This window comes from Diospyros lotus, chromosome 8 (genome assembly GCF_014633365.1).
Source record: "Diospyros lotus cultivar Yz01 chromosome 8, ASM1463336v1, whole genome shotgun sequence".
Lineage (NCBI taxonomy): Eukaryota > Viridiplantae > Streptophyta > Magnoliopsida > Ericales > Ebenaceae > Diospyros > Diospyros lotus.
The window spans coordinates 5,436,760-5,451,248 of record NC_068345.1 but is presented as its reverse complement, the minus strand read 5'-3'; the positions used below and the strand labels follow the sequence as shown (position 1 = coordinate 5,451,248).

Here is a 14,489-nt window from a genome sequence, read left to right as displayed (position 1 = left end):
TGGTCGACCGATAGAAATACTTGGTCGACCAATCAAAGAACAAAACACTTACTTGGTCGACCGATAGAAATACTTGGTCGACCAACTGAAGAACAAAACACAAACTTGGTCGACCAATAAAAATACTTAGTCGACCAACTGAGAACAAAACACATACTTGGTCGACCAATAGAGGCCTGAAACTTAAAAATAACAACGACAACCCATAAAACTCAACATCCCAAGCAAGATACACCAAACCTTGCTTCTCTAACATTCCTAATCAATCAAGTGTCATTCCTTTGAGAATTTAGGGTGAACTAGACCCTAACGAAAACTCTCAAAAAGACCTATCAATGATAAAACACAAGAGTCTAACGAAATGAGAAAATAATCCACCAATCAATATAAGTTCATGATTAGATCTTCTAATAAAATAGAAGATTCGAAGATAAGGGAACCAAGAAGGAAACCAACTTGTCCCAAAAGAAAAAGAACCCAAGGCTTACATTAACAAGGAATACCAACATGAACTTGCAATGAAACAACATAGGAGGAATAATAACTTGCATTACCAAAAAGAAATGCAAGAAAAACTTGCCTTTGATGAAGAAAAATCCAAGGAGAAGAATGCACCCAGCTGTAACTTCACTTCAAGCTTCCATGGACATCAAAATGGAGAAGAAGAAGAAAAGAAGGAGAAGAAGAAGTTCTGCCGAAGGGAAGAAGAAAGAGGAAGAAAAGAATGGAAAAAGAAGCAAAAAAGAGAAAGCATGGGGGAGGAATGGCCGCCTATCACTTTCCAACCACTCCCTTGGCCAATTTTACCTTTTTGCCCACCTTGCACACTCACACAATTCAAAATATCAAATGCCCATTTTTGGAATTTGTCATTTTCCTTATTTCTTTCTCCTTTTCTTTATTCAACCTCATTATGAAATTTCCTAATTGCCCTCACTTTTTTTCAATAAAGCAAGGACCATTGGGTCACTTTGCATTATACAATTCTTTTCTTTTTTTCTTTTAATCCACAAAATAAATATATATATATAATTTCATTTATTAAATTCCATCTCTCATATTTTACACATGGGCCTAAGCCCAATCCAAAAATCCACTCATACACTTACATGGGCCCAAGCCCAACTCATTGGCTCAATTAATTATAATGGCCCATTTTCATTAGCCCACCAAAAGAGCCTCAACATAACATTAAGTCCAATGGGCTTCACAATCATACAACACTTGCAATATACAAAATCTTCCCTTGGGCTCAACCCAAGTTTCCAAAGACCAATCCATTAATTTAATACATCATTTATTTATATAAATTTTTGCCACATCAAGATATGTACATATATATATAAATATATATAATGCCCATGCCCACTTTACTAATTGCCCAATTCATTTTAGGCCCATGAGATTTCTCTAAACCCATCACATTCATTGACCTTAAACACTTGGCCCAAATGGGCAACCCAATTCATGAATTTAAATACATAAATTTTGACACATAAGAATATTTCCCAACATTTAATTTAATAGAGCAAATCTCCAAATTTTCATAATTAAAATATTAATAAACTTCTAGACCCACTAATGGGTCGTTACAAAGAGGATTCTATTTATTTTTTTATTTTTTTTGGTGTTTCAGGATGGTCCTCTAATTGCTCGATTTTGAGGTAAGTCTTGGGCTAGTTGAGCTCATCAAGTGGCAAGTTGTCCTTTGATTTGGTCTGAGGCAAATGTCTTTTTCTTCTTCTTGATTAGCTGATAACCCAACTTCATCTCTAATCAATGAGTCATCATGTTGGGATCAATTCCTAACATGACTTGAGCTAACTAGGAGAAGATGTCAGAGTATTGGCAGAGAAGGAAGATGATCTGAGGTCGCAAAGCATCCAAGAGCTTAATGCTAATTTGGATTGTCTTATTGATTTGTTCTTCCTTCAAAGGTACTTTCACGAGGTGATCCATAGGCCCGATGAGCTTTGGCTTTTTTCGATCCTTCCAAGAGGAAGTTAATCATAACTGGACTTCCCTAGCTTGGAATTCACTTCTTATTCAAGCTCCTCCATTTAGTTATCTTTTTCTATTTTTTAGAGCCTTTGCTTAACACTCACAATGGTTTTAAGGAAAGCCACATAGCACTCCTAAGCATAATTTTGATCACCTTGACCTCACCAATACCATTGGGGGTTGGGAACTTCATTATCGTGTGAAAGGGGTTTGGTATCACTTGCAAAGAATTAAGCTTGAATCTCCCCAAGATCAAGTTATAAGTTGAGGAGAGGTATGCTATCAAAATACCCAACACAAACTAGGCAATTTGAAAACCTCTTCCTACCATTAGTGAAAGCTAGATCATCCCATTTGAATAGACTACATATCCATCAAAGCTAATAAGGGGAACTCAAGATAGCTTTAGTTCCTCCATCTTGTATCCCATACCAAAGAAGACTCTTCGATAAAAGATTTCAGAAGAGCTATGCGAGTCAATGAAGATCCTTTTGAGGTCTCATTTTTCAAGTTTCGCCATGATGACTAAGGGCTAATTGTAGTTCGGATGGCTCGATAAATCATCATTTGAGAAAGAAATGATCTCACTTTGTAAGGAACTTTTGATACCGAAGATCGATCAAAGATGAAGTTGGCTCTTACATTTTTTCCTAGCATGGTCCTAGTTGCAAAAGTGTGGAAGACTAAGCTGAGTCTCTTTTTTGGGTTACTCACTCTGTCTTTGAGGCAAAGCTCTAGTATGGCTCCATTCTTTGAATTAGTTAAACATGCAGTTTGGGCTCTTTTCATTGTAGTATTTCACCTTATGATAGACCTTCTACTTTGCCATGAAACTCTTAAGGAAACCTCTATTGAAGAGTTCTTGAATCTCTTCTCTTAGCTGGTGATATTGCTTAGTATCGTGCCTATGGTTGGATAGAATCAACAATTCTTCTCCTTATTTCTTTTGTTGGGAGGACCTTTCATCGACTTTGGCCTCTTTCGATAATCCTTATCTTTAATAGCCATTAGGATCTTAGCTTCTAGTGTGTTGAGGGGTGTAAACTAAGCTAGACTCCTTCTAGGACTAAACCACTCTTGTTGCTTTCCATGCTTATCGTCAGTCACCTGCTCAATAACCTTCTTTTTCTATTACTTTTTGGGGTACTCTCTCTTTACCAACATCATCTCCTCAACATAGTATTTGGTGGCTTGATTGAGGATTTTAATAAAAGTATGGGGGTGTCTTATGTTGTGACATATTTTTTGATTAATAAGAAAATGTGTTTGATGAAAAACTAAAATTAGAATTAAAAATCAAATATGTTGTTTTGATGTTTCGAAATAAGCTTTTTTGATTTTGAAACATCCATGAAAGTTTTTTGTTCAAAAATTCAAACATTTGAAAAATCTAAAGATTATGTTTCATGTTTCAAAACTTGTTATCTATGTTTCGAAACCTCACATGTTTACATATATGTTTCGAAACTTGATTATGTTTTCAAATGTTTTCTTAGTTTCGAAACTTGATTATGTTTCATGTTTGTGTGAATTTTTTTTGTATTGTGTCTAAATGTAATTCAATCTCTTTATTCCATTTTGGTGAAAGCTAATTCAAATTTAAAAAGTTAATCATTGCATTTGTGGTAGTTGAGAGACCCCTTGTCTACCATTAAATGCTTTTCCTGTTTGCAGACTAGTTGTAATGGTCAGATGTTTCGAAATATGTGGTATATGTTTTGAAACCTTAGTGTAAATTGGGGTATTTCAAAACATGATTAGTTGCGTTTCGAAACTTGTCTTAAAATTTCGTGAAATCTTGTCTCTATCAGCTAGAAACGACCAAATTTTATATCTTCATATAAATGGCAGGCATTTGAAAATGAAGACAACAATAGAAAGATTACAAAAGAACATTTAATGTGCTCTCAAAGCTCTAGGCCCTCATTGAATGTGCATTAAATGTTTAAAGGAAAAGCAAGCTTGATTAAGAAAATAATTTACTCATAGTTCTCCTTACCTCAAGAGATTTGTGCAACCTTTGGTAAGGCTTTTATTTATTGGGCTATAAACTTAAATTTCATTTACTTTATCATATGTCGTAAGGTTTGAGTTTAGTCTCAAAACTCATTGTATGCAAAGGTTTTAGGGTGAATCTTGGTAAAACTCTTGTCGTTTTCATTAGTGAAAGTGATTGAGATTGAAAAATCCTTCAAATGGGAAAACTTGAAGGTAGTGAACTAGACTGGGTACCAAACCACTATAAATCTCATGTGCACTTAATTTATTATTTTGCTTGTTATTGTTCATTGCTCAAACTTTCAAAAGAATCATCATCAAAGATTAAAAAGAATTTTCTCTTAGTATAAGCATATATATACATATATCATTGATCTCATGCATTTCTGGTATATTTTTTCTTAAGGAAATTATCTTTGAAAAAACCATTATTTCGAAATACAAGCTATAGATTTCAAAATAAGAAAAGACATAAACATATATTTCGAAACATATATTGTATAATTTGAAACTTGCTTAACCAAAAATATTTATTTCGAAACATAAATCATATATTTTGAAACCTGGCTCTCTTTCATTAATCAGTGTTAAGAAAAAAGAAAAATTTATACATATCTCAATTCACCCCTCCTTCCTCTTGGGATAGTTTTGCCATCATTTGAACTAATATCTTAGTGAAGAGGCTAACTCTCAAAGCATTCTAGAAAACCACCATGGCAATACTCTAATCAAAATCCTCAATTTTCAATGCTTCCATGTTGAAGTGGGCTATAAAATCTTTTAAGGACTCCCTTAAGCTTTGTTGTAGGTTAACCAACGCTATAGCAGATTTTTTATGTCTTTGAAGGGGATCAAAGTGAGCTAAAAACTTATTTCTTAGTTACTCAAAGCTGGTGATTAGATGATGAGCTAGGCTCAAGTACCATGTGCAAGCATGTCCTTACAATGTAGTGAGGAAAACTCAACACCACATAGCATATGAGGCAACTTGAACCATGATGTGGGAGGTAATGATGTCAGGGTGCTCAGTTGGGTTAGTGATGCCTCCATAAGAGTTCTATAGCTGGGATATGAAGATGTTCTGGGAGGATTGTTGTTGTAATCTCCCAACTCAAAGGCTAGCTTGAATCGAAAGCTTGAGGTTTTTCATTTCTTTTCTTCATCTCATCAATCTCTTTTTGTAAGAGACTTAACCACTTTTCTTACAAGGTTTCACCCGTCCGGGTATGAGTCAAGTTGGTGTAGTCTCCATGAGAGTGATGTTGTTTCCTTTTTTTGTGTTTCAAGTGTCTGTTCTCTTACTCTTCTTAGTGAGCACTACTCATTTCAACGAGATTCCTTATTTTCCCAATGCTCATCTCAGTATTTGCGTTGCTCATATCAAGCTGAGCGCTACTCAACTTGGTGCTCATGTTGCTCATTCTAGGTCAATCGTTGCTCATCCTAGGCCTATCACTACTCACCTCAACCCGAACAATGCTCCTCTCAACGCTTATCTTTGTCATTGTTTAGTTCTTCTTGGCATTCCTTCTTGTGATATTGTTGTCTTAAAAAATGAACGAGTAGCTCAATTAGGTGTTGTACTTGTCCTTCTAGCTCTGTAAGATGATTTAAATATGGTGGCAAGTTCTCTAGGCAATGACCCATTCCTGCTCCACCCTCAGGTGGGTTGCCCTAACTTGGATCAGAGTTGTTATATTTCTCTAGTGGCAACTCATGAGGGTTTTCTTCTAATTGCTATGGTCAAAGAGAATTGAACTTCAAAAAGAGTACTTAGTAGGCAAGAGAAAGCAATCAACCCCACTCTAGGCGTCAACTGATGATATTAGACCAATCACCTAGGTCTTGTCTTGAATTGAGAACTTGTAAGGATGAGGCTTTTGTCTCTAGGGGGAACCTCGATGCTCAAGTCAGTAGAAAAAGTTAAGCAAATACATAGTAGGCTTTTATTAGCATGTTTATACCTCTAGGAGTTTATTTCTATTTATAAATGGCATGAAACGACATCCGGAGCATAATTTGGCTATTGGACTGAGATTCTTGAGTAGTTAGATAATATATTAGAGAAATTCTCCATTGATATGGTATATTAAAGAGATTTCTAGTTAACTAAATCTAAAAGAGTAGACTAGGTCTGTTTGAGTCTTCCATGCCAACAATTGATCCAAATCTAAATCAAGTCAAATCTAAGGTTAGAGATGGATTTTGGAGATCTAATGAACACATGATACTCATAAATAAAAACATATGGCGACCTCATATTGACTTCCTTTAACACACATAACACATAATTGTTGATGAGGCCATAGAGATAGTAAATTAATTTCTCACTCTTTGGATTATTTCGTCGTCCATAAATGTAAGTACAAAACTTGGAACCTACCAAAATACTAATGATATAAATTAGGTTCTTTAGCAATGGGGCTTTAAATACGATGCATCCTTAGCCATTTATTTTTTTTAAACTTCTTTATCCTTAAAATTATTTCTTGCTTTCCTAACTTTAAGTTTAGCAAAACAAGTATCCAAACAAATGCTTTCATTTTATACAATTTAATTGGACATTCTTTTTCCCTAACACTCCAGGAAAAATAAACAAATTGGTAAAAAAAAAAATACTATTTATCTTATGATCAATCAAGAACTTCGAGGTTAGAAAGTTTATATAAAAATGATAATGGTTGAGATTGATCGTTTAAATCTATCTCAATGTAAGTATTTGTATAAGGAGATGAGATTGGATTGTTTAATTTAACTTTCGAGAGTCAAATTCGTAATACTAATAGATAATATGTAGTAAGTAAAGATTAGTTGAATTATTTTACTTGTAATGTTCTTGTTTTTTTTTTTTTTTATAGACGTGGTTTAAGTCAATCAGACAAAATAATCATCACCAAGTTCTTGAGATTTTGTGATCTTCTCAAATATTAGTTGAAGATTATGTAGAATATTATGACACCATAAATATGATAAATTTGATCGAATATTTTCTTAATTCGAATCTTGAAATATTTATTGATTTGATTGATCAAGATAAGAGATATGTATTACATCTCTGACTAGTCCTATCTGGGGACACTAGTCCTGTCTTGTATAAAAAGTTTGAGACATCTAATATTATTTAGAAATCAAAAACAATATAAATTTATTTTAGTCAAAAAATTATATTAACATTAACTTCTAATAATGTTAATTACACATAATATTTTTTTCCTTGAAAATTATATATGTTGTAATGTCTACTAGAGATGCATCTTTCCAACCATTCATCTTATGTAGAATCAATCAATGCATTCAAACAATTCATGCCTTTATAATCATGTGAATATATATTAAACTTTATAATTAATTCTAACTAACCAAAATCAAAAATCTAAAACAAAAAAATAAAATAAAAATAAGCTAGCACACAAAAGCTTAAATAATTAATTTTTAAAAATTACTAAATTATGATGAATTTTACCATAAATTTTAAAAATTATTATTTTTACATTTAAATTTTTAATTTTATACCAATTCAACAATACCTTTGAAACTTAAATAATTAACACTCTATTAATGTACTAATTATTTCTTATTTCATATTTTTTAAACTTAATCATGTACCTAATTATAGTTTGTAAATGATTAAATTTGAAAACTAAAAAAATCAATAATTAATAAGGAAACAAAAATTAATTGACCCAACTAATTGATAAAAATAAATGGTGGCCGTGCGATGCAATTACCATTTTGACCTCATTAAGTGTTTAATAATAACAAGGAGGATAATATACTATTATTCACCGAAGAAGGCTACTCTATAATGTTTTGGGTCTCAGAGCTTGGGAAACTCGTCTTGGGCCCTGTTTGGCTGGACTCAAACATTTTCATTTTCGGCCCAGAGTGTTGGATGGTTATGCTAATTTATTTTCATTTTTGACCTTTTGGTTTTGCTTAGAAAAAATAGAAAATAAAAAATCCTCTTACTTTTTAAGTTATTTTATTAAATGCGCCTTTTTTATTGTCTAGCTTTAAGATTAAAATTCTAATTTTTAAATACACAACCAAACATTGTCCATCCACAATATTGTGAAACGGAGATTGATGGAAATATTTATTTAGATATTGTTTGTTAATTAAAATATAAATTAAAAATATTAAAATATGAAAAGCATTTTAAATTTTTATCTTTTTTAATATGTTTGTTAAAATTATTTGACGACCCATGAAAAAAAAATCATGTGACTTCTTATCTAGTATTTTTTAGATATACTTATCTCTTCTTACTCTAAATAAACATATCTTGAACTTTATAGAATAAAAAAATAATACATATATCCTCTAGTGCATTCTAAAAAATTTAACAAATAATTTGATAAAAATTTTAAAATAATTTTCAGACTATCTTAATCATTTTATTTTTTCGTCTAAAAAATATTTTAATATTATTTTAATATAATTTTATCTTTATCCATTTTAAAGTCACATGGTTGGAACTGACCAATTTTGATTGGAGGTAGAGATTTGGATATTTGTGTGTGCACGCGTGTGTGTGTGTGTGTAGATACTGATCAAAATAGACACATTATTATGCTTCCACTCCATTTGTCAAAACCCACTAAAATAATAGATTTTGTGTGGGATTTGCCACCAAACATCTTAAGGAAATCCACAATATATATTTGTTTAGAAATATTTAATTAATTTGTTATTGGGTGCAATGAATGAATGTAGAAGGAGACGGTACGTTGTTCCATTTTGATCTAAGAAGCATTGATGCAATATATCTCTTTCATGAAATAATAATATATGGATGTATGTTGGTTGAGTGGTTAGCATATTGCCTTTTTTTCGTTAGTGTGTGTTGCCGATGGTCGGTCCATTTGCCCACTTCTCCCGTGCTATAAATATTGTTGGCTATGTCCAAAATTATGGGTTGAGTCAGATACGGTGTCTCATGCATGTTTGTTAGTGTGATAATTAATTGAACTTCACTAGACTACTACTTGGGCTCTTTTTAAAGGTAAATGCGGAACATAACCAAATAATATGTTAAATTATTAATTCATGTGCACATTATAAGTATCCCAAATTTTGTTTAGAATTGCCAACCTTTTCTTGACACTATATGATGAGCAACATGCATATATGATTGCATTGACATGAAATGTGCCCATTCTTTGGCGACGACAAAGAAAGTTGGGAATCAAGCTTCAGTTCTAAGGCAATATGATCTTTGTTTCTTATATGTATACATACATACATATAAATATATATATGTGTATCAAAGAACTTCGAGAAAGCAATGCCACTTTACGAAAATGATTGTTTCCAAAACCAAAACGACAGAGAGAAAGAATGGCGCACCATAGGAGCTAGCTAGGAAGAAAAGCAAGACAAGAGATGGAACTAATGATGCTACCTTTTCTTCTTTCGATCAGTCAAAATAATAAACATTTGGTGTGCAGTAACTTTCTTCCTCACAACAAACAACGAAAGTAGCTAGTCTCCTAACTTAATGATGGCTAGCCATCATCGCGGCCCATCTCCCTTTCGGCCACCACCATTCTATACATAGAATTTAAGTCCTACTTTTGGGGCTATCTTTGGTCTTTCCAAAGCCTCAAGTTGAATTGAAGGGCCTGACACCGTGAATCATCAGAGTCCATATATATATATATATCTCATCAGCTGCACGCAATGGATGTGTACAACTTGAGGCTCCACATTGATTAATTAATTCTCTTTACAGGCCTAGCAGTATGTAGTAGACGAGGGTCACCGGCAGGGACACCAACATGCCAAATATAACCCTGCAGAAAGAGAGCAAAGAGATAGTGTTTAAGTATTCATGTAACACCAAGTCAGCCAAACGTGCATCCACTTGAAATCAAAATTTTAAACTCTTAAAACAGCTTATAAGCTCCCTTAAATCAAAATTTAAGCTAAGCCCAAACACACTCAAAAGTATACTCCAAGACTCCACAAGTAAACTTTACAACCATGTAGGAATGTGGATTGAAATTTTCTGTTTATATCACTACCGGCCCCATTGACCCACAAACACGAAATTAGTGGTTTAAATATATACTAGAGGTTATGAGATGCGTATTAGAATTACCCAGTGCTTAAGATGTCTGGATGCAGCCCATATTCCCTAGCAAAGACAAATGGTACAATTCCCTGGGGAAGAGCTGCCTGAAAAGACAGTTTTGATCAATGTTTCTCCTTTTTTGGCTAAGTAAAAATTTGATCAATGTTTTCACTTGTGAAATTTCAATGAAGATGAAGGTTCAAACCTGTACTATGGCGGTGTGCAGCCGATCTCCTCTTAGTCCAACAGCGAACGAGGCGGCGGACATGAGCACCGGACCGCCGAGAAACCGGATTACCATCCCTATGGACGCCATTTTTGTGCCACAAGCAATTATCCGCGGCTGAAGGGCCATGAATAATCCTACAATTTTCTCTTTCTTTTAGAAGGAGAGTAGATAGAATAAAACAAATATGCAACTGATAAAAAAATAGAGAAACGGGCCATAAAAACTTTAATGGAAGACACTTGAATATTATATAAGTTACAAGAAAATATAAAATGATGAACGCATACCTAAGCTGAACATGGCCATGCCAAGGCCTGCATCTGAAATAATCTTTATAGAATACTTAACCAAACTGGGAACCCCAACGTTCCATCTGCTCCACAATTCAAAGAACCATGCAGATTGATTCATTAAACAGAAGTAACCCAACATCTATATAATTAAAGGACTGATCACAGTACCGGGGAGAAATAAAAGTAGCCAGATATAATATATATAGATAGATAGATAAAGCTTACTTGAATGAGATGAGAGACCAGAGAAGGCCTAAGACGCTGGAATAGGTGTTTGGATTGCGAGAAAGTTTTCTTCCGACCATGACCAGTATGAGTCTTAGCATGACGACGGCATTGGGCATCTCCTGTTTGGATCCTGCTGCCTCCTTTGGATCTGCTACTTCTACGTCATGCTCCGGGAATTTTGAGCAGTCTCTGAAGCTCAGATCTTTCTCTGCGGATCCATTCATCAAGATTCAATCACAGTTCATTAGCCATAAAATCTAAAATACAAAAATCATATAAAATAGTCAACAGAAGATTAAGAACATGTACGATTGAAAAAAAAAAAAGGTACTTTTTTATTAGTGTTTTTCTTTTTTACTCTGTTTTGATGATGGAAATTAATGAATGATTTGTTTCATATATTCCACCAAATTAAACAGTTGATGTCATTTTCAATTAATCCATCAATGGCCGGGGGGGCCACCAAGCATGCTTTCTACATTTCATTTCCCCGTCTGTCCACGAAGCAGAGAGCAAATTAAGGTAATAAATAGAATTAGATTTGGTGGACAACAAATGGAATAATGAGGCTATCAGATTATGCGCTTGCGCGTTATGATATATACCAAACATGCTGTATAAAATTGCACAAATAAAAAATTAATTGTATAAAAAATAAAATAGATAAATAAAAATTATTATATTTATTAAAGGAATCTATACTGTATATTATCATTATTTTATTAATATTTTAATATAAAAATACTATTTTTTTTCATTCCACTATTCTACCCACAAAGACACACGTGCTTTTAAGTAATGATTTTACCTATCAATGAAGAGTTTGACTTTGAGGTGGATTGAATTAGTGGTATCCCGACATAGGTATATAGATTCATACCGTGTACTCGAGCATCCATATCTATAAATAAATCCCACTAGTAAAAACATAGAAAAAAAAATCATTCCTAATTGATTTTGTATATAATTTAATATATAATAAAATTAATCATATAATTTATTGATAATTGAAAATTAGAAAATTTCCGTTAAAATAGTTTATAGTTATAAAAATACTACAATGTATGTCCTATACTCTTGTCTACAAGTAATGTCCCAGAAAATAAAATTTTAGTTAGTTTGTCAACCATTAATTAGCAAATTAATCAACAGCTCGAAATCTTGAGTTTTTCTTACTAAAAACATGAAAAGAAAATGAAGTAAAATAAGAGCAGATAGGCACAACTTTTAATGTGTTGGCACAGAGATATGAAAGAACAGTACTATAATTGGATTCACAAAAATGCCATAGATTTTTTCTTCTTTTTCTTGTTGGTTCTGCTAATTGTAGCGATTCTAAAACAAAGCAGAAGATGGCAAAGAGGGAATAATTGGAGAAAGAGGAAGCAGAACGAAAGCCAAGACGTCTATGCATACGGTAAGCATATATAATGAATCGATCCATCTTGAAAGAGACTTTTGATAACATACTTACATATATTTAGAGATTGTTTTATGACAAATTCTGATAGAAATAGTAAAGCTGAATATTAAGGAACGTATAAACACGATGACTCTACTACCATTCTCGAAAAACGAAAAATTTTGTACACTAATGACGAAATTTGTTACTTTTGTGTTGTGGGTTATTGACAACAAAGCTGCAACTTCTGAGAGAAGCTGTTTTCACTTTTCACTTTCAATGTGGTCACGAGCCAAGAGCAGATCAGGGTTTGGTCAGGAGAGCATATTGCAGGACAAAACGAGTTTGGATTCTGTAATTTCGATGGACATAATGTACATGCAGACGTGAAAAAACCCTAAGGGTACACAGAGGTCGACAGTGACAGGAAGACTAAGGTGACAATACGTTTCGTACCTCCGACAGCATCTTTGCAGCTGTATCCATGTCTGTCTCCACCGCCTTGGCATTTTCCAGGGGATTCCCACACCATCCTCACCGCCGGCGATGCCTGCCGGAACACCCTTCCGCCGGCTACCGGTGACCTCACCCACATTGGGGTGCTCCCCGCGGTGATCGTGTCCATTTCATTGAAGTTGGAGGCCCGCGGCGTCGGCTGAAGCGAGTACGCGTCCGACGAGGCGTACCCGGACAGCCGGGGACTGGCTGAGCGGTAGCTGTTGGGATCAAATTGTATACATTACACACAAAATAATTTCTCCAAAAGAACTATTACGTGTGCATTGATAGACCTCCTTTTATTTATATTTGAATTTGAGAAGTTATCTAGTCGTACCCGAAGGCTAGTTCGCCGAAGTTGATGTCGGCATTGGGGTGGAGGAAGTCGTGGGGCTGCGCCGGGGTGTTGATGGAATAGACCTCGGCGCCGGAGAGGTTGGAGGCTCGGGGAGTGATTCCGATGGACGACGACAGCCCGGAATCCGGGGCGGACGATACGGACCGTCTGATGCGGACGCGGATACGGCCGGCGCCGTCAATTTCGGACTCCGTTAAAAGCGGGTCTCGGCCGTCCAGCGATATCACGTCGCCGTCGATCTCGAATTTGGAAATGGCGGCGGCCGCATGGCCGGGGAACTGGGTTTGGATCAGAATGGTAGCCGCCCTATATTCAAAGAGGAATAGCAACAATGTATACCTGCATGAAAAATCACAAAATTTATTATATGTGTGTGCAATGCAACTACTCAAGTTAAATTGTTTCTGTTATTTATTCTGATAAAAAAATTAAGATATTAATATATATCCGAAATAAGTTGGGTTTGTTCAATCAATCTTGAATTAATATTCCATCTCCAAAATTAAAGATCGAGTTTTTATATGTAGATTAACTAATTAGGTTAAATTATTCCAGCCAATATATATATGACTAAAATTCAACTTACTTTACGTACAAAACATTTGGATGGATGTGTGTTCTCTTCATTTTTTTCAAACTTTTCAGCTGGCTCTCAAAAAGATTGGCTGATTAGACATGGGAATAAAGCTGATATTGACGGAGAGGAGAAAATTTAAAGCTAGCATGTCTTCAATATATCCACGATTCTATATCTCCCTACTTTGTAATAAACTCGAACTCAAAACCTTGGCAATGTGAATGAATAATGATATATGTGGGTGCCTGAGTAAGTATTATATATGTACCAGATGATGCATTGAAGGACGACGAGCTGGACCATGAGGGACTGGGTGAAGTGGCCATACATGGCGTTGAGCAGAGGGATTCCCATGACGAGGGTGTTGGGGAGGGTGGCGACGGAGAAGAGGGTGATGAGCCAGTCGAGGCCGGCGCCGGCGCCGGCGCGGGTGTTGAAGAAGATGGACCAGATAGAGAGGGAAAGGAAGACGAAGAGCTTGGAGAGAGTGTCGGCGAAGATGAACTTGGTGTCCATCTGATAGGGGTTGTTCTGGGAGATGAAGTGGAAGGAGAGCACCGGCACGGCGAAGACGGCGACGAAGCGGTTGATGCCTGAGCACTGCTCCGGCGTGAAGATCTTCCACCACTTCACCGACGCGTAGGCGACCAGCATTGCGAAGTACAGCGGCACCATTGCGCACATCACCTTGTAGAAATCATCTGCGCTTATCATCGTCTCTCTCTCTCTCTCTCTCTCTCTCTGTGTCAGCTCAGCAGCTCGTTAATTGGTTCGTGGGGGTTAATTTTAATGGAAGAGGGTGAGACTGGGAAGCATGGAGCAGTTTATA

At 35.1% G+C, this 14,489-nt stretch overlaps 1 protein-coding gene across 2 annotated transcripts; it reads right to left on the bottom strand.

Annotated features, from left to right (window-relative positions):
• Nucleotides 1–9,306: 9,306 nt before the first annotated feature.
• Nucleotides 9,307–14,489, bottom strand: LOC127807183 (auxin efflux carrier component 6). 2 transcript variants are annotated; one of them, XM_052344844.1, is made up of 8 exons: nt 13,929–14,489; nt 13,063–13,422; nt 12,684–12,943; nt 10,823–11,033; nt 10,592–10,677; nt 10,281–10,454; nt 10,103–10,179; nt 9,307–9,794 (listed from the first exon to the last, which is right to left on the bottom strand). In XM_052344844.1, the coding sequence occupies exons 1-7, from the start codon at nt 14,372–14,374 to the stop codon at nt 10,139–10,141; spliced, it is 1,578 nt and encodes a 525-aa protein (XP_052200804.1). In that variant the 5' UTR covers nt 14,375–14,489; the 3' UTR covers nt 9,307–9,794; nt 10,103–10,138. The 2 variants fall into 2 exon arrangements, with proteins under 2 accessions (XP_052200804.1, XP_052200803.1); XM_052344843.1 differs by having other exon boundaries at nt 9,309–9,794; nt 10,281–10,438; nt 13,929–14,488.

What these genes read in the sequence shown, in the direction of transcription:
- LOC127807183 (XM_052344843.1), bottom strand. Translation starts at nt 14,374, where the DNA reads ATGATAAGCGCAGATGATTTCTACAAGGTGATGTGCGCAATGGTGCCG. An exon ending in TGGTCTCTCATCTCATTCAA is followed by an intron (nt 10,678 to 10,822) that starts GTAAGCTTTATC and finishes ATTGTGGAGCAG; the next exon opens with ATGGAACGTTGGGGTTCCCA. An exon ending in TGCACACCGCCATAGTACAG is followed by an intron (nt 10,180 to 10,280) that starts GTTTGAACCTTC and finishes CTGTCTTTTCAG; the next exon opens with GCAGCTCTTCCCCAGGGAAT.